General features: G+C 33.1%; 1 protein-coding gene across 1 annotated transcript; it reads left to right on the forward strand.

The window, feature by feature from the left end:
• On the forward strand, nucleotides 1-25,900 carry LOC144964196 (WD repeat-containing protein 93-like). The gene is made up of 17 exons (XM_078898179.1): nucleotides 1-34; nucleotides 2,448-2,772; nucleotides 3,418-3,619; nucleotides 4,690-4,760; nucleotides 5,666-5,741; nucleotides 6,357-6,463; nucleotides 7,468-7,557; nucleotides 9,643-9,748; nucleotides 10,605-10,782; nucleotides 11,579-11,727; nucleotides 16,543-16,674; nucleotides 17,138-17,351; nucleotides 18,724-18,784; nucleotides 19,215-19,371; nucleotides 20,079-20,253; nucleotides 21,024-21,141; nucleotides 25,615-25,900. Exons 2-17 carry the CDS (start codon nucleotides 2,515-2,517, stop codon nucleotides 25,681-25,683), a joined length of 2,163 nt encoding a protein of 720 aa, XP_078754305.1. The 5' UTR covers nucleotides 1-34; nucleotides 2,448-2,514; the 3' UTR covers nucleotides 25,684-25,900.

Raw genomic sequence — 25,900 nt, forward strand, 5'->3', positions numbered from 1 at the left:
GTATTTTTTAATGGCGGAGCTTTCTTGGTAACAGGTAGTTACGAGTTAAAATTTGTTTCATTTTCAAGCTTTAGAATTACAATTTAATATTTCAAATGAGCTTTTGGTTCTCTTCGTTATTTTATTTATCAATTTTTTTTTGTTGATATGACATGGGCGGAATTTTGACAGTGTATGTCTGAAACTGAAACATTGGTGTATGATGCCTGAAACTCAGTTGTCAGCTGTCCAACAACAATAAATAACAAGTCCAAGTCCAGTAAAGGCCATAAAGGCCATAAGACCATGCGATGAGTTATGAGCTACAAAAGTCTGTATCTGTATCGTCGTATCACTGGAGTGATTAACCTAATCTTAAGACTATGATATAACCTTATTTCTGGTCAAATAATTTTGATTAGCTCTTGATAAATGTATGACCATCATCACTGTGTGTACTCATCTGAAATTTGAACCGCTGTCGTGAACGCATTTCCCAATCTCGTTCACGATGTAAAAAATAAGGAAAAAGTTCAGAAAAAGTCTCCACCGAAGTGGGCGTTCTCCATATATGTAGAGGACATATATGGGCGGTTAAAAAATGCTCAAGAGCACCTCGGGAATCGTCCCGGTCTAGCCTGATTCTTATAACATACCCAAAGTATGGCGGATCGGATCTTCGAAGATGCTACGATAGGCAAAGATAGTATGTCTGCTTAGAATAAGGCTGTGGTCAAGAGGAAGAATGAAGGGTGCCACAAGCTTTTATAGGAGACACAATGACGTCACGTTTACGCGGGAGACAGTGAACAAACACAACATGAAGATTACTCACAACAGCCTGATCAAGACACGACAGTCGTACCATAACAAAACACTGACAACAACAACCTATCACAATAATCAGTGACATAAAATCTTCCCCACACCGATTTGCTTTCGTTCGAAAAGTATTTTCCTCGTTTCCACAGTCCACAGGCACAGTCAATCAGGCTGATTTTTTAGTATACTTATGAGGTCTTACATTTTTTTTTGTCTGGCATTGTCTCATACACGCTATTTCAGATCTTTATCTTACATTAGTGCCTGATCCCTAAATTGTCACTCTCGTTTCCATATTAGCCCTACTATATATATTTTTTAATTTTGTTATATATTAATTATTATTATTATTATTATACTTATTATAAATCATTATCATTATTATTATTATTATTATTATTATTATTATTATTATTATTATTATTATTATTATTATTATTATTAGACCATGATTCTCTTCTTTAAAACCTTGGAAATAAATAGAACATATTTTTTTCTTTATAAATACTTATTCTCAGTTATTCTCAGTCAATGGTTCAACCAAGAATTTACTCCACATTAGCAATGGTATTTTACACTATTTTTTTTTCCTTTTTGAAGGCCAAAAATTGCAAAGCCCAACTCACATTAAGATAAAAATGACTGAAATTATCTAAAGACCAGGAAAAAACACTTTCAAAAATAAGTTATCTTGTTTTATTCTTTGTTTTACTCGTGAAAATTCTTTGAGATTGCACAATTGAAAACTGGTCTGATGATATTGAGGCATAGTTCTTGCTCCTCATTACTCATTGTTGGTCCCCCATTCCCTACCCTTGTCTTTTTTCCACATTGTCACTCCCATTTTTGGTCATAGTCTTTTCTCTCTTCGGCTGTTTGTTTTTCCCTTCTCTCCCGTACCATTGTCCAGCTCCTCATTTAAAGTGAAAACTTAATGAGAATTAAAGTGTTATCTTGATTTAATTGGTGACTTTTGATCAAGAATGTTAAAAAGGAACAGTCATAATATTTCAGAAAAACAATGCTATGTTGACTTTAGCGAGTCACCTTGTTCTCGCTCACTTTGCAGCGCTGCACTGCAGCTTTCACCTTAATTATTCCAGTATTCCCTTAGAATAAACCCAAAAAGCAAATTTCCCTATGGGGAATTGAATTGATTGTACAATCAATCAATTGATCTGAAAATGAAAGTCAATAATTGATTAAATGCATTAACAAAAAAAAAACAAAAAAAATAATAATTTAATACCGCCATACATTTTTTTGAGGTTCCCCAGAGGGCTTTACTTTTATACAGATGTAATCGGTAGATATCCAATCCTTGGACAAATTCTGATGTATTTCCCCCAGTTGTCGACAAACATTTTAGAGGAAAACTAGTGAAACAGTGTTATTATAATGAGAATTAGACAAGTGGCCAAATTGAAAAATAGAACATAAATTTAGAAGCATTTTTAAGTGACCTTATAAGGGTGGAACTCATGCATTTTGAATTGATGAGGATTGTTTTCTTAAAATTTGGATCCTTCCCCTCCCCCCCCCCCCCCCCCCCCCCCCCCCCCTAAAAACACAGATTCTTTTGTTTGTTGATTGTGACTGGTCTATTCCTGACTACATGATTTATCATTTTCATTTTTAACTTTCAGAAAATTCAAGTGGCTGAGGAAAAAAGAGGCAAAGTTTACTTGACCTTGTGAATAACTCATTCCCAAAATGCCAGTTTACATCAGGAAAAATGTTTCCTTCACTCCCCCCTCAATATATAATATGCAGCTTGAGGATGATAATGACTATCTCCTTGATCCCGATCAAATGCGGGACATTTTACCACAGCCTTATAGGATGATTAACAAAATATTGACTGGGATCATAGAAGATGCTTGGGCAATTTTAGAAGGGAAAGAAAATGCAATTCTTGCTGAGGCCCAACGAGTCCGGCCACCTCGTTTGGATGAGTCCATTCAAGTGCCAGTATGTGTTGCTTTTTTTTCTTTCTAATTGAAATATGAAAACATTTTCCATTACCTAAGCAATGTATACATTTGGAACACTTTCTTAAAATGAAGATGATGTAGTTGGATTTAGAACAAATGGATGTTAACAGTTATATATGAACAACAGTTAGATAACTTGAAATATTATTATTTCTGTTCAGCTTATCTAAGTTTTAGAAGTCTTGCATTATTTTAGTTCATATGTGTCCGCTTTCAAGGTCCTGGACAGAAATGCTTATCTTTTTGCAGTTGGGTTTTAAGAAAGTAAATGTTGCTTTCTTGCAGTTATCTTAAATATAATGTTTATATGTTATTAAAACCAGTTGTTGTTTTTTTAAGCCTAGTATACATCATTCTTTTAAATCTGAATGAAATTTTAATGCCTTTGCGAGATCTAACCCTTCATGTATTTAAGACTAAATGTTTCGCCAAGAAAAAGGCAATTGCATTAGGTGCTGATTTTGTAGATAGGGAATATCATGAATATGAATAAGAGAAAAAATAAATGAATATAAAGATGCTTACAACAAACAAGCCATAATTTATAAAATGTGTTGTGTTTTGTAAGCTTTTTGTAGTTGTTTTGTCTGGGTTTTTAAAACTACTCTCCATTTCCCTTCAGATTCACAGTAATGCAACTTCTTTAGCTGAGAGTGTCGACGGAAGAGTGATTTTTGTAGGCCTTCCAAATGGTCTTGCAGCAATGGATGCTTTATCACAATTTCCTTTACACAAATGGGAAGAAGATCACGCTGAAATTACAAGCATTAAAACATATCTCATTGCACCAGACTATCATCTCATCACAACAGTTGACGATATGGGTAAGTCATTATTTTTGTTTTGTTTTGCTTTTGTATTTTGATTTTTTGTTGTTGTTGTTGTTCTTTTTATTTGTTTTTGTTTTGTTTCGTTTTGTTTTTGTTTATTTTGTTTTTTGTTTTTTTTTTGTTTTGTTTTTTTTTGGGGGGGGGGGGAGGGGGGGGGGGGTTAAATGTTTAGTTTTGTTGCTTTGAACTTTGCATTGGTTGAATTCCCACCATTTGCATTCTTTTTTTTTCTTTTTGGACACCAGAGGAATTAAGCAGCAATTCAAAATATTTGTATGAGAAATATTAATTTGATAGTAACTTTTTCATCATGCCATTTTTGTATATGTTTCCAAATATTACCAAATGAAAATTAGAACCGAAATTGATTTGAATCCACGTCTTTTACTTTCTACTTTTCTTTCAAGTATATTTTGGCAATTTACGTTCGTATTATCATGAACCCAAATGTCTACCTTCTATACAGATTTTTCTTATCGTCTCTTAAGGTATGATCATTTTGAAACACTTGATGATGCATATATTCTTTGTTAGATTTACCACAGGAGCAAAGGAAAATTTGAGTATCAGTTTGGTCAGAAATATTATATGCAAAAGACTTTTATTATCTATGATATATCCACTTAATCTCATTTTATCTCTGCCATATTAAATTCTATCAAAAGCAGCATAATAATATTTGATTGCTTTAAGCTGTGCTCTGTTAAAGTATTGGAGGAAAAAGTAATGTAAAAGTTGTTTAAAAATAGGTGGAAAAATATAATATTAAAGGTTGTTATACTGAAATGTTCTTATTTATATAAAACATTTTTTTTTCATTATTAATTTTTTTTTAAACTTTTGTTTCGATTATATTTGCATATTTTTAAAGTAAGTGCCCGTTCTTGTCTTTATGTCTGTATCTTTGAGATCAAGAATGGCATTTACATTCTCTCTGTATGTATTTTTAGCAAAGTCATTTTTTTAACTCCATAATCATCTGTTCTGATTTAGTCTTAGTGCAGCTTTTGTGAAACTGCAGTGAAATGCATTAATAATTTAATTTTCTTTTTCGATTTTTACAGGGATAGCAAGAATTTTTCTCTTTGCATTTGACCATATTTTCTTCATCAAGGCCCTGAATGAAAACAGTCCTGTGAGTTCTATAAAACGCTTTTAGGGATTATTTTAATAGACATTGCTCAATGATTGAAATAAATATGACATCCGTTATTGATTAAGTTTGTGTGTTATAATTACTTGAATTTTTCGAAAAGCTCTTGATTATTATGTATTTTTGCTGAAAACTGACACAAAGATTATTCCATTTTCATAATGACAAAGACTTTACATCTATTTTATATATATTATTTTGAGTATTTGTTCTCAAGGTCACTAGAGCTATTTGGGGGAGCAGAAAGTGGGTAATGGCAATTGATCAGGATAGTATGTATCTTTCATATTAGTCGGTGCACTATTCCCTCAATTTTTTTTTCTTTCTCATATCCCCCTATATTTTTTTTTTATATCATCCCCCTCCCTCTCTCTCTCTCTCTCTCTCTCTCTCTCTCTCTCTCTCTCTCTCTCTCTCTCTCTCTCTCTCTCTCTCACTCCCACATCTCTCTCTCTCTCTCCTCTCTCTCTCTCTCTCTCTCTCTCTCTCTCTTATATATATATATATATATATATATATATATATATATTATGTGTGTGTGTGTGTGTGTGTGTGTGTGTGTGTGTGTGTGTGTGTGTGTTCCTCCTCCTCATTTATCTCTCTTGATCTTTTTCCATTTTTTGTTATTGAAAAAATATTGGGTTATTTACGTACATTGGTGGTTTAGGTTGGAAGTATGCAATAGCTTAATTGATTATTCATACACTCCTTTCTATTGTGTCACATTAGAATCTTCTAGAATCATTATTTTCTCTCCATATATTTACTATATTTCAATTACATTTAAAAAAACAAGACTAAATATGATTGACAGACTGACTTCTACATGTGGATGGAAATATGATTTATGTATATCGCAAGCTAATTTTCAAAACTTTTTTTTCCAGGAAGGTACATCAAAGACTTTGTGCCAAAAATGTGAAGCTTCAAATGAGGGGGATTATGTCGGTGTTTCCTTTGAAAGTAAGTGAACATACCTCTATAAATGACTATATTTGTGGTTACGATGCAAACTATCATTTCAATTCATCACGTTCAATAATGATTTATTTAGGACCTCTTTCAACTCATTTTTTATCATTTTTAAGGTAGAACCATTTTAAAGTCCATATACAGTGGAACAACTAGAGTCTCATAACAGTCTTGTTTGTGCGTAAGACCAAAAACTAATGGTCGTGATGTCATCCGCCCACCAACCCAGTATATTATGATACGGAGAGTTTAGTCAAGAATCGATAATTGATTTGCACTGCCTTGATGGCCCTCTACTGTGACTCAGAATGTTGATGTTGTATAGAGATTTGTGGATTCAGATGCTCATAAGATTATTAAAGTCAGAAAGATAAAGAGTAATTGGTCCAAACAAGTTAGATGTGGAGTGTGGATTGTCATCATCATATTCATACACATGCTTTGGTGGTTTTCATTTTAAAGTCATAAAAGAGTTTTATTGTTTTGGTTTTTGATGTTAAATCAGCTTTGATGACTTGCCAAAGTTTAAAAAATATGATGATATTTTTTATCACCATTAATTTTTTTATTATCAATACTTGATCATGATTGTTATTCACACATCAGATACAGGCAACAAAGAAATTTGGTTTGAAGCACAAAAATTACCGGTTGAGAACTGGATTAAAGAATTGGAGACTATTCAAGCTGCCATTAGTAAGCAAAAAGACGAGGTAAGAAGAGTTTGACAATTTTTAACAACCTAAAATCTGCTGTCAGTGATGGAGCAACAAATTTAACATTGGCTAACAATTGTCAAATACAATTCTCTGTTGAGTAGCAAATTGACTTATAAAAAATGAAAACTTGTGTTGCCAAACAGTTTTGAAAATAAGAAGTATGAGTTAAACTTAATGAATAGGGTTGATCGAAAGCTCTCTCATGGTGACCTTATTAGATTTCCTTCATACTGATTAGGGATTAACAGTCATATTATAAAGAAATTTTAGAAACAGGAGATTCTTTTCATTTTGTCCTATTTTCTTTATGACGATCATTCAGGGAATAATATAATTAAAAGCATGGACATAGCAAGGTTTCTTTAGACACGTAGCAATAGTTTTGATATGAATTTTATCATGTTAACCATTTTTTGGTAGGTACTCTATTACTTATTGAATTACTTAGATTCCTAGTTAAGTTGAGCATGGAGACAGTTTTTAAAAATACTTATCCTTGATTTTTATTTTTTTGATAGTCGGAAAATTACATTCCAAGAATACATGTCAATAAAACCTGTCCTTTAGACATTGATGTTGAAGTTTCTAGTAGATTCTATAATACTTTTGTTACTTAATAAAATGTAAAGAAAATAACTTTCATTTTCGAAATCATTGAAAAATAACTGAATTTGTTCGCATCTTTCCTCAATTTTAATTATTACTATGAACATGTTATTATATTTAGTTTTTTTTTCCATGTTGAACGGTCACTTAGTTATGGTCACTTGAAATATTCCAACTCAATGAAATGGCATGCTATGCAGTTTATATCAGTTTACAAAGGGTCAGTTTTTTGTCTGGACAAGATTTATATATCGAGACCTTAAAACAGTCTTGGGCTGTCCGCTATCCTCAGTTTTGATTTTATTGTCTTGCCTACCTAGTCCTTGTGGACTTCTTTTATTGTTGTGATGTTTTATTTTGCTTCTTGATTTTGTTGGGGTTTTTTTCACTAGCATGAAAAGTCAATGACAGATATGACTGGACAGGGTGGTGAAGCAGAACATGAATCTCAGCCTAAGATGTCAGAGGATACCAAAAATGATGTAAGTTGACAATTACTTTAGCTTTTATATAACACAATATCCACTTAATGTGCTCAAAGTCATTTACAAGGGGTCCCTAGCCAACAGCAACACTGGACATGTAGGACCATATATAATGCCTGTTAGGAGATACAGTTCACTCTGCTTAATCGCACATTGGTTAATCACAAACTCTGCTTATACACTATGCCTTGTTTCCATCTTGATTGGAGAAAAATATATAAAAGATACACAAAAAGTAATGATTCTATCAATTCGTTACAATGGACAAAAATATACCCATCAGCGGTCAACTGGCATCTCAGGAGCTACTGGGCTCAGTTCAGCCAAACAACTGACAACGCCCGGATAATGAAGATGAGGATGAGTCATCGGAATGTGACAAAACATCCATGGCAAACACTGAAAAACCTTACATGATGGACAAAGCGCGTCATTTTATCCATGAAGAATCCTTAGACAGATGATCTACTAACATTAGCGAGGTTGGAGACAGGGATTTATAAGCAGCTTGCACAGAATAGAAAGCAATCAATGCTTCACGATTACTATTCTTACAAACAATGTTGCATTGTGTATTCGATAAAACACAAAAACGAAAAGAAAATAAAAGAGAGAGAGAGAGATAAAAAGAAAAAAAAAACCTTCTTATGAGGCCATATCTTGAACATGACCAGTCCAGGTGCATTGAAAACTCAGAATGGAAGGTCTTACATGAATGACATATGAAAGCTGGTGCTTCAATTCTATTTTTAGCTTCTCCGCTTAATCGTCCACTCCGCTTAACACTTACTCAAACTCCTGAGGGTGTGCGATTAAGCGGAGTCAACTGTATTACAAATTTTTTTATTGGATGACAAATAGAAACATTGCAGCTTGTTTATTTTGGGAAAGTGAAATTAATGCTTTATACAGACCTAACTGGCTAAAATCCAACAAATAAAAAGTAAAAGTAGCAATAAGAATAGAATATGAAGTAAGATCATTTGACTGTAAAACAGAGAGAATGCTCAAATGATAGTTGATATATTTTCCTAGATCAAACTTTGCAATCTTGAAAAGATAAATTGAATTGCATACTATTTTCATTGGGAAAAAAATGTTTGCAACCCTGTAAACTGGACGTTTTATTATTAGATAAATCAAAGAAAATTTCCATCAGGCCATTATCCACTTTTAGAAAATGCTCATTTACACTCTTCATATTTAAAGAAAATATGTGTGACCAATCGTCACAAAACAGTGTTATTTCGGGACCACCTTGATGCTTGAAATTTAATGTTAGGCTTAACACATAAAAATTTGAGTTAAAATAAATACATTAAAAGACATCGGTACATTTTGTTTCTTATATTGCAAAACTTTTTAATCTTTTGATTCTGATTTTTTTTTGTCCTCAAAGTCAGTATGCATCATCTTGTTCATCCAGACATAATACTGAATTAACGCAATAAGTTACATATAAAATAGAGGAGTTCCATTCATTAAAAGTTTGTAACAAATCAAAACCAATCATTTGCAGTGGCAATTATTATTGTTTTGGATGATCTAAAAACAAGAATAACAACAAAAATGAAATAGAATATGAAAGAGGAGGAGGAGGAGGCAGAGTTGGTGGTCTACTATACAATTTAATTTTTTACATCATCACTTAAAATGTTATGCATATTCTTATGAAGTGATTGTAAATGTTGATACATTTATCTAAAGAATTTTTTTAAAAAGTCCAATTGTGTGAAAAAGGCTCACAATCTTGTATACTTTGGTTTCATACGGCAAAAACTCTACTCTACGTTTTCAGTGAGTTAATTGCGGTTAACATGTGGGATAGGGAAAGTGAATTAAAGTCCAGGTTGGAGATTTAGGTCAGTGTTAAAATATTTGACATCCCAAAATTGCTTACAAATTCAAGGCTGTAATCAATAAAATATTTTTAGACATTACACCAGAATGCTCAATTGAAAAATAGTCAACCAATGAACGGATTATAGAATCTATATATAAAACGCGTGTATTCTTTTGATTTATAAATCAAAAAGAAAAGATACCTGAATTACATGATGTTAACTCTATTTTATGTTAAAGGAGGTGTCAGTCAGTGTGGAATCTGTGATTGAAAAACTAGGGACAAAGTTCAGTCATCCATCTGTTGTTTTCAAGGCCAAACCACCGGCCCAGCGACCCCCTGCCCGTAAGTTTTTCATTACATATATCAGTTTATTACTTATATCTTTTACAAATTTGTTTTTTACTTTGTTAAACTACTTACGTGTGGCAAATAATCTTTGTCCTTTTTTTTGAGGGGGGGGGGGGGGGTGACTGATTTCTGAAAAGGTTCAAAATTTTGTATTTCAAACATATCTGAATTGAATAGAAATTAAACTTGGCGAAAGATTGGGTATGGTTTGATATCATTGTTCAAAAGATAAACTATATGACTTATTTATACCATCTATCTTGTTATTCATATTAATTATATAGAGTTAAGCAGTATTTTATTGTTTTTATGCGAATCAAATGACAAGGAAGTAAGGAAGTGTTCAATTTATATTTTGGGGATGGTACGGAGGGGGTGTCCCCTGTTTTGTTTAGGTTTTTTCTCAATGCTCTTTTCAAACTTTTATGTGTCACAAAGAAAGCAAAGTGAATATTTCACTAATGACCCAAAGTTTCTATTGTTGTTTTTGATTTTTGTTTTTTGTTTTGTTATGTTTTTTTTCTTCATTTGTTTGTTTGTTTGTTTTTATTTGTTGTTGTCCTTTTTTTGTTTTTTTTTTAAATTTAATTTTTTTTTTCTTTCTTGTTTTTTTTTTTTTTTTTTTTTTTGGGGGGGGGGGGGGGGGGGGGGGGTTAAAGTTATCTGATGATAGAATGTTGGAAACAGATATATCAACAAAAATGTAGTTTAATTTTTTTTTTTACCTTTTTGATAAATTGCTCTTGTGTTATTTTACGTTTACATGATGTGAAGTTTTGTAATTACAAATCTAAAGGGACCAAATAATACATAGAATCCCCACCACTATTTTGAACATTTTTCCCCATAGCCAATCCATCATCAAGCATTGCCTCAGCTGTCTCTAAAGTTGACCAGGGAGATGTACTGGGTACAGGAACCAATCACGTTCTAGGTGCTTCCCACCTTGAGTCACGAGACGCCATGTTCCAACACAAACAGGAAAGCCTCCTCGAGTTTCTTCCAACAGAGGAGGAGGAAAAGCAAATGTAATAAATGTAATAAGTAATCAAAGCAACTTTATGTCAGATTTTCCAAAAACAACGTTTTACTATTAAGTCTATTTTATACTGCATATTTATGGAATCTCTTCATTATGTTTTGATTTAGTTGTGATATACAAGTATATTATTTGGAAAAGATATATATATTTTCATATTGTTATGTTAAGTAATGTAAATAGTTTTAAAAGAATTATATCTATGCACCAAGTCTTATGCAACATTTGTTCTTGAATTCAAAGTTACATTCTAAAACTGGACAAACCAAAATTCAGAAGGCAACTCTTTTCACTTTTATGAGGGATGAACACTTTTTTTTTTTTTTTTTTTTTTTTTTTTGGGGGGGGGGGGGGGGGGGGTTTGTTTGTTTTGTTTTTTGTTTTGCTTTTTTTTTTTGGGGGGGGTTGTTTTTTGTTTTGTTGTTTGTTTTTTTTAAACAATGATGAAGATAAAAATGCGGATATCTCATAGTGTTTAATTTTTTAAAAGTTATATTTATTCTTACATTCTTCATCGTGACTAGTTTTAAAGAAGTGGTTGAAAGAGATTTGCAATCGTTATTTTGGAAAAAAAAGTTCACAGTTAATAATTCTCTCTTACATCTTAGATTAGATAATCAGTCATAACTTGAATACACAATCTTCTATTTCATATTAGATGTTGTCACTCAAGTGGTTACTTTTCTTTGGAATTTACTTTTGATTTGATAAGCAGAACAGTATTCGATATTATAATTACTTGTGGCAATATGAGTCGATTAAAGCTTTAATTCTATTTCTTGCAGAGTTGTCACATTTCATTTCACCAACACAAGTCGAATGATTCCCCATGGTATGGAGCACTCTACTGCGTCCAACAAACCTGTCTCTGTGGCTTTATGGTGGTCAGGAACGCAACACATCTGTCATTATTCTCTCCTCAAAACTGGCAAAGGTTGGTCTACTAAGAATAACCAAATGATATTGAGAGACTTTTAATCTGACGTCCTTTTTTTTTTTCCTTTTTTTTTTTTTTTTTTTTTTGTTTTTACAAGCGTTCATAATATTGCTTTCAAGAGCTTTAATCAAATCTATGGAATACGTAATGTGAAAGATGTCACTCACTCTAAGGACTCCTTACATGCGTAAGTAGAAATGAAAATGTCGGTGTATGCGGTCTGCTGGTTGGAGGACTGACGCATTATGAAAGGCATTGGACATGGGAGTATCCGTTTTATCATTCAGGAATTAATAGCTATTTAAAACACACCCTGGTGTATTTTTTTATACTTGTCAATTTTTAATATATGTTTTTTATGGTTTGGATTCAACTTTAGTTTACTTGGAGCAGCTTGGTGAGTTTTGCTGGAGTATCATAGAACCCAAGTCCCCTTCATACAGACATATTTATTTGTCTCTGTCCATTGAGATTTATCATCAATAATTTGATGATACTTCCTAGATATTTTGCTTGTTTTTTATTATCTTTTAGAATTTTGACATGAATGATGCAATAAGATTTTATTGATAATTTTCAAAACTTTATTTTGTACGGGTGACATTCCATTTTTCTATTTCTTTTTCCATTTATCCACAGCACAAAAGTCTTTCTGAAAAAAAAATTATCATTGTTAGTAACTATTTTTCCTTTCATATAACCATCTTACGCAAATAATTTTAACTTTCTTATTAAAGTGAGATGTTTAGCAATGTCTTTATTGCCAAATTATTGTGGGTTTTTGGGTTTGTTTGTTTTTTTAATTTTTTAAAATAAGACTGTTACCAGAACTGCCACTTCTTTCCTCAGTGTTCATTTTATCTGTTTTATTAATAGTTGGGTCTTTTTTTTAAATATTGGGTTGATCCAATTAAGTGCTTCATCCGAAATTGTGTACATTATTGGTTCATTACAAGTCCTTTTTTGTCTTTTTTCAACAGCTTTGGAAAAGTGTTGAACTGTGTACCAATTTGACCTTGGGCATTTAAGATTGCCGAAGTTGCAAATGTTTATTGTCAGCTGCGATTCACTGCTTTTATTTTTACCTGAAATCGTTCTGAATGATAATGAGAGTTTTGTAACTAATATTACTAATTATTATGTGCTCTTGGCATTTACGTGTTATCAAATAATGTCAATGTCGTGTTTCGTTTTCAGGCTTTGATGTGTTTTCCTTTTGAAATAATTGGCATTATTTTATCAATTTTCCATTCATTGGGTATTGTACAAGGCTACCGTTTGACAAATTCGATGCCTTAAAGAACAATTAGTTAATCTTTCAGTATGTCTTTTGCAGATATTTTAACAGGTTTAATAGCATTTTAATAGCCTTTAGCATTATTTTCATTCAAGTTGACTATTGGTTTTAAAGGTCTTTTTTTTTCGTTGTTGCTGTCATTCATTTCAGGAGACATTTCATTTCCAGGTATGTTATCAATTATTTGAGGTAATGGAACTGAAAACTACCGATGCAACTTGATTTATTAAAATATTGAATTATTATTATTATCATTATTATTATTATTATTATTATTATTATTATTATTATTATTATTATTATTATTATTATTATTATTATTATAATACTGGGAATAAGACTGGGACATAAACAGCGGTGTCCTAATTACAATACAAAAACCAGGAAAAACGAAAGGACCCGTAAACAACCTGCGCCCAATAACATTACTGAATACCATAAGAAAAACACTGTCAACTATTGTCCTCAACAGAATTAGACCGAAAATAGAAAATTATCTATCACATAGCCAAAGCGGGTTTCGCCAAGACCGAAGCACATCGGACGTTGTATGGACACATAATTGGTTGGCAGCAAAGGCACTCAAAGAAAACATATCCATAACAATATCCGGAATCGATATGTCCGCAGCCTTTGATACGATCGACAGAGGAAAACTTTTGGAGATATTAACAGAAATAGTAGACGAAGACGAGCTCCGAATAATCCGATTTCTCCTCAGCAACACAAAGATACAACCAAGGATATACGGGGCCACAAAACAGACGCAGTTCGAAAGTAACATCGGGACCCCCCAAGGAGATAGTCTGAGCCCGATTCTGTTCACAATATACTTAGAACACGCTCTGAAAGAAGTTCGAAAAGTCATTCCAAAACCAACGACTCATATTGAGAACGCAATCCCTAGAGAAATCGCCTATGCAGATGATGTCGATTTTATTGGATCAACACCAGCAAATATAGACATCATACAAAATACCCTCATGAAATATAACCTCCAAGTCAATGCCAATAAAACCGAATTTACAACAATATCGAGGAACAAAGAGGAATGGAAAAGAACAAAGAAAGTCGGCTCACTAATTGGAGACACCGAGGATGTACAAAGAAGAAAACAGCTATCAAACGCCGCACTCAGTAAACTCACCAATGTATGGATTAGAGGTGACAAAATAAAGAGAAAAACCAAACTGAAACTGTACCATGCTCTTGTAAAACCGGTACTTCTGTATAACTGCGGCACTTGGGCGTTGACAAAATCCGAAGAAGAACATCTGGATGCCTTCCATCGCACACAGCTAAGAAGGGTACTGGACATCAAATACCCCAAAAAGATCTCAAATGAATCACTCTATAAGATCACAAAAGAAAGACCAATCTCCCTTGACATTTTACAACAACGATGGCAACTTTTCGGTCACATACTACGCAGGGACAAAAACATACCAGCAAACCAAGCCATGTCGGGATACTTCCAAAAACACGGGAACCTTTTCAGAGGAAGACCGATCACAACACCCCCCGTGATCCTAAACAAAAACCTCACAACACTTGGACAAAGCATTAGTCTCATAACGGCAGGGGACCTTGAAAATCTGAGAACCCTAGCAGAGGACCGGCAATATTGGAGACACCTCACACAGGAAATACTGGAAACAGCCAAGGCGACCCGATCTTTCGGTCGAGACGCGAAAGGCATCTAAGTCAAGTCAAGTCATTATTATTATTATTATTATTATTATTATTATTATTATTATTATTATTATTGTTATATTGTAAAATATGTTATGTTACTATTGGTAACTTTTTATTGTTTATTTGTTGGCATACCTGTTTGATTTTGGTTTTTATTTTTGATTTAAAAGTTTGTTGTTTTCAAGTTTTAGTTTGTTTAATGGGGGGATGGGGGACTCATTTCTTATTTTCTTTTTTTTTTTCTATTTTTGTTTTTGATTTACTACAGGTTTGTGGGCGTTTTATTTGTTTTTATATTTAGTTTTCATTATTTTCCCCTTTACTTTATTTTTCTTTTAAACTAAATTCTATTCGCTGATACATCTTCTTGTTTTTTGTGCTGCTTTAGATGATCACCGCAGTGATTCTATTTAGTGTTGGAGGATGCCATCAAATCAGTTTGAAATCTATTTTGGTTGGTTGTTTACCTTCGTTAGCACAACCCAACATTTTCCCTCTTAGTTTCTACAGCTTAAAAACTGTCAGGGATCACATTTTCAGTGTTGTCGTCAAAGGAAAATTGGAAGGTCGTGACCTCCAACCAAGGCCTGTTATTAGACTGGCTGTCAGTGCCCTCTGTATTGCTGCTGGTGGTTAACAGTATTATATACAAGTTTGCTTAGGTCCCTGTACATAGAATGATAATTAATTTTTAGTTGTATTGCAGTTTTATACTAGTGAAGAGAGATCATCAAGAATCAGGATATCAGACATATGATCCTCATTGGAGGAAGCTTGTTGCACCTGGATGATTTTTTTCTTGTATTTTTCTTTTTACTGTGTCCTGTTCCTGTATAATACAAACCTTTTAAAAGTTGCGTCTTACTTCCTGATCTTTTTGTATTCAGTGCAAACCGTTTATAATGACACTGTTATTATGACATCCTCTCTATAGCGATATGGTGCCCAATAATTTGAGTTGGTCACTCCTTCCTCTGTTGTGATGATGATGTAGAATTCGATATATTTTGATGGATTTCAAGAATATGTCACAGCTTGTTGAAACAATCCTCTTTTATACATTTTGTAATGAAGTACAATTATATATCAGCAATTTGCTCACAAAAATCTGGAACAGACCAAATTTTTATTTTGGTGGCAAACTATGTCCATAAATTTAAGCAAATCGTACAGACAATCTGAAATAGACATCTTGAGTGACCAAGCTGTTTATTTTTATTCATTCATTTGCTGACAGATTGGGAACACTGAGTGGGATAGGTTAATGACAGTTAATTCTCAGTCGTGGTGTGGGATCTGCGACTACCACGTGTTCAAGATAGATTTTTAACCAAAGAGGCACGAGTTTTTGTCTCGTGTTAAAGTATGGTTGTTGAGTTTTTCTAATTAAATTGTGGTTTTTGTTGGTACATTTAATTAACACTTGAGTTCATAAAATGGCACTCCATGTGTCCCTTTCTATTTCTCTTTGCATTTGTTGATCACATTTTTTTTCCAACGGTAGATTTTGAATTTTGAATGGAATTTCCTACTACTCAAAGTCAATTTTATTAAACTATTAGGCATGGATTTTTGTAAACTGTTGGTTTTATTTATTATTTACTGTGTTGTACAGTCAATAATTTGATTTTAGTCTTAGATATCCAAATAAATTATTAATTGATTGATTTATATATTATAACCATTAGAATGTTTATTTATGCCTAGTGAATACAGTTTATACCTTTTTTTGGGTAGCTCTGATTGACGTACGCAGACACTGTAACTTTTCTAAGTCTCCTTTTTTTTTTACAAACACTGACTATATCCTTATTTTTCAGACATAGAATTCAAGCCTGACATTGTTTGGCCGTGTTCTGATACAATCACTTGTTCCACCATTAGTCCCTGCGGCTCTCATATGGCATTTGGTCTTTCTAACGGAAACCTTGCCCTCTGGGATTACCAAATGGGTATGAAACATGGTTTGATATTCTTCATTATGAGGTTTAGAGATGGATTCTAAATGAATCAAATCTTTCTTCTATCTTATTTTGGTGCACCATAAATAAGAGAAATACAACATATTACCAAATAAAATGCTCTAAGACTCTAAGTTTATCATAATTTTGTCATTCCTCCATATTCTGTAAAACAAGCTATCCTCATATACTTAGTTTGAAGAGTTCGAAGTTGAATCATCTGCATCTGCAGCAAATAAAGAAGCTTTTGAATGAAATAATCGTGGAGATTCAGGCACTAAGTCCACCCACAAGGGAATTAACTCATGTTGGATATAGATAATAAAAGTTGTTTTTTTTAAAGAGAGAAAGATAATTTGACAACGATTTGATTGATTGAAGCCTATGACTATGTCTATTAATATTATTTCCACTGATTTTATTTAATGTGATAAATTTTCATCTGACATTACAGGTCTTCCTAAAGCAGTTCTTACTGTTTGTGGTAATGGCGGTGTAAAGGAGCTAAGATTCCTGGACCCGACATTGTTTCCATCAGACCCACCTGAGTACCCGCCTTACCCTGTGTCGTCTGCAACGTTCATTCTTGCTGAATATTGTGATGGGACTCAGGCACTGTTCGACACCTGTGACGGCAGTCAGCAGATTCCTAGAGTCATTGCCACAGAGTAAGAGATCGAACAATTGCTGCTAGACATTTATCTTGAGATGAAGATGAATGTTGTAATCATGAAAAAGAGATTCATCCAGTATGTTTTCATTTAGCCATTAGTGACGGGGTGGGACTGAGACCGACTGAACTGATGAATATAGTGATAGGTTATAGAGATTTAGAGGCATAGAGCTGCAAAGTATATCAAGATCAAGGTTTGTGTAGAATGAAACAGATAGTAGCAAATTCGCCTATCTATTGCAAAGCCCCCCCCCCCCCCCCCCTCCCCTTACCAGATCTAATTTAGGCCTAGCTAACCAACTACATCAGTTTTACCCAGTGCATTTATTTCTACAATACGACATTATCAAACAAATTCTTCTACCTTGCTACTTTTACTTGATAAAAGATTGACTCAACGTTAAGGGTGGAAGAATTATTTTACTCTATAGTTTTTTATGACCCCGAAATTATAACAACGTCAGACAGTGACACATTTCTGTGATCAACCAAAACAATTTGGTAAAGAAAAACTAGAGCAATCGACATAAAACAATTCTGTGCTAACACTGTTGAGTTAAAGCTGTCTGATAGAGTCAGAGAGAGGGGAAAAATTAGATCATTTTAACAACTGTTCCAGTGGTTAACTGATGAAATCTTTTGGACAATATACATAAAAAAAAGTTGAGAAACTATAGTTGCACTCAAAAGTAATGGCACATAAAGACCTCTATATAAAACGCAAACTTAAAATACAAAACCGAATTATCATAAGCAAAAATTACTCACATCAAAATAATCACTTCTTAATTTAAAGAAGTTTATGAAAAGTTATTATTTAAGATTCTCAATGGACAGTGGAAGTGAGAATCAATCCAGCAGCACTTGACTATGCATTCCTGAAAAAGTGAATCTGCTGATAGGTTTGGTTACTATTTAAAAGACAGAATTGCCACCACCAGATAGTTACTCAATACCTTTCAAAATCTGAAATCATCCTTGGACGGAACTTTTGGGAGGAGAGAAGAAAAATGGAACATTTTATTCCAACGACACCTGTCGAGGTTACTGAAATAATCTCATCATCACTATGTAAATCATATCCCCTTGATACAGTACATAACAGTCCCAGTAGAATCATCCAATGGGATAATAGATTAATCAATGCATTCTAAATGTTTAGTTGCTATTGGCTTTGGACCCCTTGTAATGAGCAATAAGAACATTTAAATATTGCACTATATGATTTAACAGCTCAAGTGTTCTTACTTTATTTCTATGCCAAATGCCTATAGATACAAATATATTCCTCTCACCAGATTGATAAAAAAAAAGAAATAACTACTATTTGATGATTCAGACTTTCACACATTTGTTTTCCTATACAGACCTGAAAACGATGACGACATACAGACATTGATAAAAGTGATTCCATCTCTTCCTGAGTTGGTGTGTATTACTTTGTTTTCTTTTTGGTTTTGGTTTTGTTTTTGTTTTTTGGGGGGTTTTTTGTCGTTGTTGTTGTTTCGTTTTGTTTTTTGTTTTTTTTTGTTGGGTTTTTGGGGTATTTTTTTGCTTTCTTTTCTTTTGTTTTGTGGATTTTTTACTCTGAATTTCTTTCTGATTGAACTCAACTCCTCTCTACTTGTTTGTTTTCAAACAATATGAATATTATTTTCCCCAACACCGCTATTTTGAACGACACTGCAACAGAATATATGCAATAATGATGTTTTCACTAAACTTGGGCGTTTCTGGATAAATCATTTTTCTTTTTTCTCTTTTTTTTTTCGTTTATCATAAGGCCTTAATTCAATGCCAATATAACTTGATTACGAATTGCTTGATTTTTTTTAAACTGTCGTTCTAATTCCATCAGATGTTATTTGTGAAGAAAAATGGTTCGATGTACATCAAAGACGTCGGGACTGGTGCATCACTATGCCAAGTGCATCTGCCATCCACTCACACCATACAAACTCCATGGAGCCCCATCTTTGCTCTTGGAGCGGGAGGACATATGTTGTATTTGAAAGGTAACACTTAATAATTATATATCGTCTGGTTGTAGTGTCCAAAACAGCATTTGTTCTCAAAATGAATATGCATCACAAGCCTTAACTATATGGTTTCATTTTTTTCATGAAGTTGGCGAATCTTTGGAATTCTCCTTAACTCCATTTCTAATCTTTATCCTATATTCTTTTCCTTAGCCATTTTTTGATGTTTCCCTCCCATCTTTTTGTTGGTCTGCCTTTCTTTCTTTTTCCATTTAAATATGGCCTTAATATATGTTTTAATAAGCTGTCATGCCTCTTCAAATGTTTATATTTTTTTTCAATTTTCTCGCTTTGATGTTTTGAATGTACAAATACATGACTGCTGCTATTCATTGAACCTTAACATTTTTTCATTTTTGTTTTTCTCTGAATTTAAAACTTCAGGAAGCTTTTTTTAAAATTTAACTTTTTCCCTACAAACTTCAAGACTGAACAGTTTCTGCTGAGTCTACGTGTGATAAATATCTTACAAATAAGCTTCTTCATTTTATCATAATAGATTCATATAGTTATTTTTTTTTTTTAATTATTCTAGGTTTAAGGAATGCGTCTTGGCTCTTTTGACTTTTCCTTCTTTTATTTTATTTTTTGTTTTTAATTTGTATTTACTTCTTGAAAAGCAGTCAAATATATAATTTAATTGAATTAAAAAACCCTTTTTTATTGTACTTGTGTTGAAATAGGAGAAGGTCAAGATGTCAGCGAAGACGGTGAAGTCAGTGATATTTCTTGTCTCTTTAAATTCAATTTACGGGAATATCCTATCCTGGAAGAGTACTGGGCAAGACCAAGAGAAAAGACAAATCTGATTGTTTATACAACTTGTCAACAGCGTCTTGACTTTCTGATGAAAGAAAGGTTAGTCCTCAACAAGCAGGTCAGATTTGTAATTTAATCTTTAAAATTATCCAATTGATCCAAATGGCTTAACAAATTTGCATATATGACTAGCTATTTATTTGATTGGAATATGAATCTTCCTTTAATGTCCACCTTCACTCATGAAGATTTTGACATGAACAATACCATAAAGGTGAAAATTCAGCAGTGATCAAGAAGCTCTGTAAATAGATTTACAGTGGGCGCAAATGTAATTTCCCGCGGTAAATTGTTCCAATCTGTGAAGGTTCTGGGGTAAAATGAGAATTTTCTGAGGTCTTTGGTGGGTGTCAGGGGGATGAAACTGTCCATGTGAGCAGTCCTGGATGTTCGTGTCAGTGTTTGGAGATCAGGATTTGAAATCGTCACCCGGTTGTTCTTTATCTTATAACATCATGGTCAGGCGTGCTATTTTCCTCCTAGTTTGAAGTGACTTCCATTCAAGTTGATCAATCATGCTGCTCACACTTGATGTTTTCTCAAAGTTTCCGTAACAAAACGAGCAGCTTGATAGTTTTCTCTTGAGTTTCCTCTTTTTTTTTTCTTTTTTTTTTTTTGTGTGTGTTTTAGAAACTATTAGCTAAATGTTGATATCATAAGTCTTATCTTTCCATACACTGAAAATAGAACTGAGATTTTCTTTGTTTTGTGCTATTATATTTTGATAAATTTTGTAAAGGGTGTTTTACTAAAATCTTTGAGCTGTTGTGCAGCAAAATACTATAGGTCATTTCATGTAACTGTTTCAGACTCCAGCAACAAGCGATGCGAAAGCCCAGGATGCAGAAGCATTGGGGACAATTGAGGGGAGAATTGGACATTATCCAGAATGCAAGGGAGATTGCTGTTGACACCCTTCGTCTTTCTGTAAGCTTTATTATCAATCCTTTCCTCATACAATTTTACTGTGTGTCTATTAAATTAAAGAGAATAGCCTTATTTGAGATTGGCAGCTCATGCCCCTCTGATTCAATCTAAATAGTGCTTCAGTGGAAACAGATGTTTTTTACGTTGCTATTGTTTGGCTTGATTTAATAGATTTTATAGGTTTGCAGGGGAATTTCTATCTACAAGAAATAACCATCAATCAAAAATTTTAGTCTCAATGGCACAAACTGGTGACCATCCCATTTATCTAACCCTTCACTGGCAGGGTCCAATTTTACTCTTAGTCGACATCAATTGTCACTGTTTTTACCAAGACACAGTAGCAGTGATGCAATTCAGGTTAGCTGGCCTAGTGGATCAAGCATTCCATTTTCAGCCGTGAGACACAAGTTCATATATCGCTTTGGCATCTCATTTATTTATTTTTCTTATACTCTATCAAGAAACTCAGCCACAATTGCTTACTTTGCAGATTATGCTGAATTTATATCGGTCTTTTTCTCAAGAAACATTGTCCCATTGTAAAGGAATGGATATTATTTTAGAAATGACTCACTGTGTGAAATCAGATAAGTTTGTGGTTAGAAGGGAAAAAAGTATTGGTTTGAAAGGAGATCAGTCTTATTATAAATGAGTTAAAACTATGGCAAAATGTCATTGCTTGTCAGAGGTGATGCAAGGACAAGTCATTTTTATATTATAAATTTTTTAAAACACGTAAAGAATTAGTTTTAACGTTTATGTTTCTAATTTTCAAATAATTGTTATTGTCTATCCTTATACTGTGTCCATTGACAGTTACGCCATATTTTAAGTACAATCAAGCCATACTATGTTGTTAGAGCTTTCAACTCATACACGGATTGGAGTATTTGTACAATTGGAATCTACTTTATGTTCCCTCTCTCTCCCCCATTTAATATTGAAGGTATAGATGTGTCTTAATCATATCTGACAGAGAGCACTTTGATATTTTAAAAATATCCTTACGAAGGGTGGCAAGAAATTATTACTGTTGGGTTCTTGCCAAAAATCGTGAGACAATTTCAAACTTCTGTTTTACAGGCTCCCTGGTTCTAAAAGACTCTTAGGAAGATTAATGATGACGATGATGAACTAGTCAATGTTTACGTCCTGTGGTATTCAATTCAATTGGGAGACCATTAATCTGATAATTTTTAATGTATTGACTGAGGAGGTTGAGGGGAATGAGAAAGATTATTAAGGCCCTCTACTCCAATTGATAACAAGAAGTAATTATTGACAATCGATGATTTTCAAATATTTATCAATTATTATTCTTTTTAAATACGTCCATTTTACAGTTATGAAGAGGTAAAGTATTAATTACATATACTTCTCCCTTTGTTTTTGTTTTTAAACTTTCTGTCTATATAGATCAAAGCATGCTAGACCTATCTCTGTTGTTTTTGGGGGTTTTTTTGTTTTTTTTTTATTTTAAAAAAAATTTCTTAGCGTTTTTTGTTTTTTTTTTTTCGTTTTTTTTTTCTCTTCATTATTTTGTCAATTTATTAATTTATATCGGGTGAGCAAAAAAAAAAAAAAAACAAACTAAAAATGACAATAACTTCGATGTCTTGTGGCTGCCTATAGCAAGGTTAATATCCCGCTTTAAATTTACACGACTTGTAAAATTATACCTCAATTATACCCTCATTTGCAATACTTTATGGATATGTGGACAATGGTGTCCTGATAAGCTTAATTGGTAGAGTGCTTGGGTTCGAAATGATTTTACGAAAAAAAAGTTTTATGCATTATATTTTTTGTTCACCTGATATTTTGGTTGCAAGAAAACAAGTGTATCTTTTGTTCCATTTCTGTTTTAATTTCTACTCTTTTCACTTACTCTCAATAAAAAACATAATCTGAACCGTTTCATCTAGATATTAGTGCTATAATTCCCTTTTATCATGAAATAACTATTACAAATATCACGAACTTCAACACCAAAGCATAATATCAAATGCTATGAAGTTATTAGAGATCGTATGATTAATAATACTAGATATCCATTTCTTTCTTGTAATCAATTTTGTCTTCAATTTCACCATATTCCTCGATGACCTTTTAATTCATTACTTAAACTCTTTTCAAACCCTATGTATCTTTATTAACTATCAACCTTATTGTTCGATGAATTTTATGTATAAATTCTGTAATAATTTTTCGATATTTTGATTCTTTTTTAAATTTCACATTCACCTTAAACATCCTCTTTAATTTTAATGAGCATGAATACTTTCAAACTATAACCGTCCACTGCATTTAATGTCACAGTATCTAAATTGTCTTAAGTTTATGACCCCTTCACAACCTATAAACCTTGCACACCGTACGTCCAGAAATGTATAATCATGGCACACCATTTCTCTTTATTCTCCATGAATTTTAATCACAACAATATTTACAGGGATGTGGTACGATAAAATCATTAAAGCTTACTTATTTCTGTCATTTATATTTATCGGTTCGAATGTTTAAACAAATAAGTTTATTCCGTTAGGTTTGGGGGTTTTTTTTTAATTTTTTTTTTTTTAAATGTTTTAGTTTTGTTTTTTTTAAATTTTGTTTTAATTTTGTTTGTTTAGATTTGTTTTTGTCTTTTTGGAAGTGTGTGTTGTGTGGGTGGGGGGGTGGGGGGTGGCATAGTTATTTATAACTTGTAATCGTAATGCTACATATCTGCTTGCTACTAATTAGAATGTTATCCATCAGTAACATGTTTCATAAACGGCTGTGGTCTGTTTGGAAGATTGTTAGAACACGTTAACATCCTGGCTGTCTAAAACAACAAAACACAAAGGAGTGAATGATATCAGCTGCTTCAGGGAACAGGAAACAATGAACTCGGTCCACAATACTTTACCTTTTTTTTCTTTTCTTTGTGGTTTGTGTAGTTTGTTTTATTTTGGGGTGTTTTTACTTTTTTGTGGGGGGGGGGGGTCTATTTTTTTTTTTTAATTTGGGGGGTGTTGTTTTTCTGTATTTTTGTTTTTTGAGGGAGGTTTATTTAATTTTTTGTCGTTTTTTTTGTTTTTGTTTGTGTTTTTCTTGTGTGTTGTGTGTTGTTGGGGTTGTTTTTTAGTCTTTGTTTGTAATTATATACGAGGGTCACAAGATAAGTGTCGAATCTAGTAGAGCAGTAAAATATATTATATTCTTTTTGCAAACCATAAAGCATCTTTAGTGAAAATTCTCGAAAATGTTAGAATTTTGAGCATAATAAACGAATATATGTGCATGTGTTGTAATGGAAAAGTCAGTGTCTGCCACAAAGGTTATGATTAAAAACGATTCACTTATTACATATTCATGAGATAGAGCATTCCTTGGGCATCTCATCACGTTGTGTGGAAGATACTGCATTAATGCCTTACTTAATGTTCACAAGGCTTCTTCTCGATGGGTGCCTCACCAAATCACCGATGAACAAAAACAACAACGTGTTCAATTTTGCACCACTATCTACGTTTCAACGGTTCGATGATGGTTGATCTAGAAATGTGGGAAACATCGTGACTGGTGATGAAACATGGAATTATTTGTATGACCCTGAAACAAAGCACCAATCTAGAGTGTGGCTCTTTCCTGGTGAGACTCCACCTCTGAAATTCAAATGATCTCGCTGCGTTGGAAAGCAAATGGTGGCTAGCTTTTTCAATTTAAAAGGCTATATCGCCACAGTACCACTCCAAGACAGATGCACAGTCACCTCAGATTGGTATGTAAACCACTGCATACCGACAGTTTTAAAGAAGTAGTGAAAACGGCATTCAGAGACAGGGAAAAGATGGTTGTAATGGCACTGTGACAATGCTAGTGCTAACACAGCCATTGCAACAGTTCATTTCAGACTGATAAAAAAATCCTAACCCACCCTCCCGACCTGCCCCCTATGACTTCTATTTGTTCCCATTTGTCAAGGAAAAACTCTGTGGAATTAAATTTGAGACTCGTGAAGATGCCATAAAGGTATTTGAAGATGAAATTTCAGTCACACCACCAGAAATGTGGCAAAACTGCATTGATTATTGGTTTAAGAGGATACAACTTTGCATCCAAGCTCAGTGAGAGTACTTTAAGTATATTTCTTATTCCCGATTCCGGAAACGTATCAAGTGACCCTTGTATAGTGATGAAAATTACAGATATCACCATACATTCTGCAAAAGCTCAAATATCTATACGTTACTATATCACATGCCAGCTTTAAACAAGTTACAGAGCCTTGTTTTCCAAAGGCAGAGAAAGATTTGCACGTTTTTAATTGACAATAAGTATAATGATTAGCCCCCCTTCCACCCCCTTCCTTACATTTGGTGTTTACAATATAATTCTCTACTCCTCTAAAATTTTGAATGCGTAACACCACTGAATGAGTTGATTTATCAAATTATCTTATTTTTTTGTGATCGTATTACATTTCAGGCTCCATCATCTCTGCAGTCCATTCCAGAAACCATCAAGTTCAGGCCATCCGTGGCAAAGGTCATTTGAATACAGACACCCGATGACTGTCACTTCTTTTATTCTAAGCCAATTTCAATTCCTATTTGACCGCTCTGGTGGCAGAAAGGTTTTTTCATAAGTGCTGCTGAGATAGTTGCATAATATCCTCCTGTACATATATAATAATAATAATTTTAAATGGTTTATCTCTTGATCTCTCACTATACCCTATTTTGCCCTTCTTTTTTTTTTTTTTTTTTTTTTT

This window comes from Berghia stephanieae, chromosome 2, assembly GCF_034508935.2.
Source record: "Berghia stephanieae isolate SIO BIC M18660-M18661 chromosome 2, UCSD_Bste_1.3, whole genome shotgun sequence".
In the NCBI taxonomy this organism is placed as follows: Eukaryota; Metazoa; Mollusca; class Gastropoda; order Nudibranchia; family Aeolidiidae; genus Berghia; species Berghia stephanieae.

Coding starts and splice junctions, on each gene's coding strand:
- LOC144964196 (XM_078898179.1), top strand. CDS start 2,515: ATGCCAGTTTACATCAGGAAAAATGTTTCCTTCACTCCCCCCTCAATA. Junction 10,783..11,578: donor GAGGAGGAGGAAAAGCAAAT/GTAATAAATGTA, acceptor TATTTCTTGCAG/AGTTGTCACATTTCATTTCA. Junction 19,372..20,078: donor ACATATGTTGTATTTGAAAG/GTAACACTTAAT, acceptor GTGTTGAAATAG/GAGAAGGTCAAGATGTCAGC.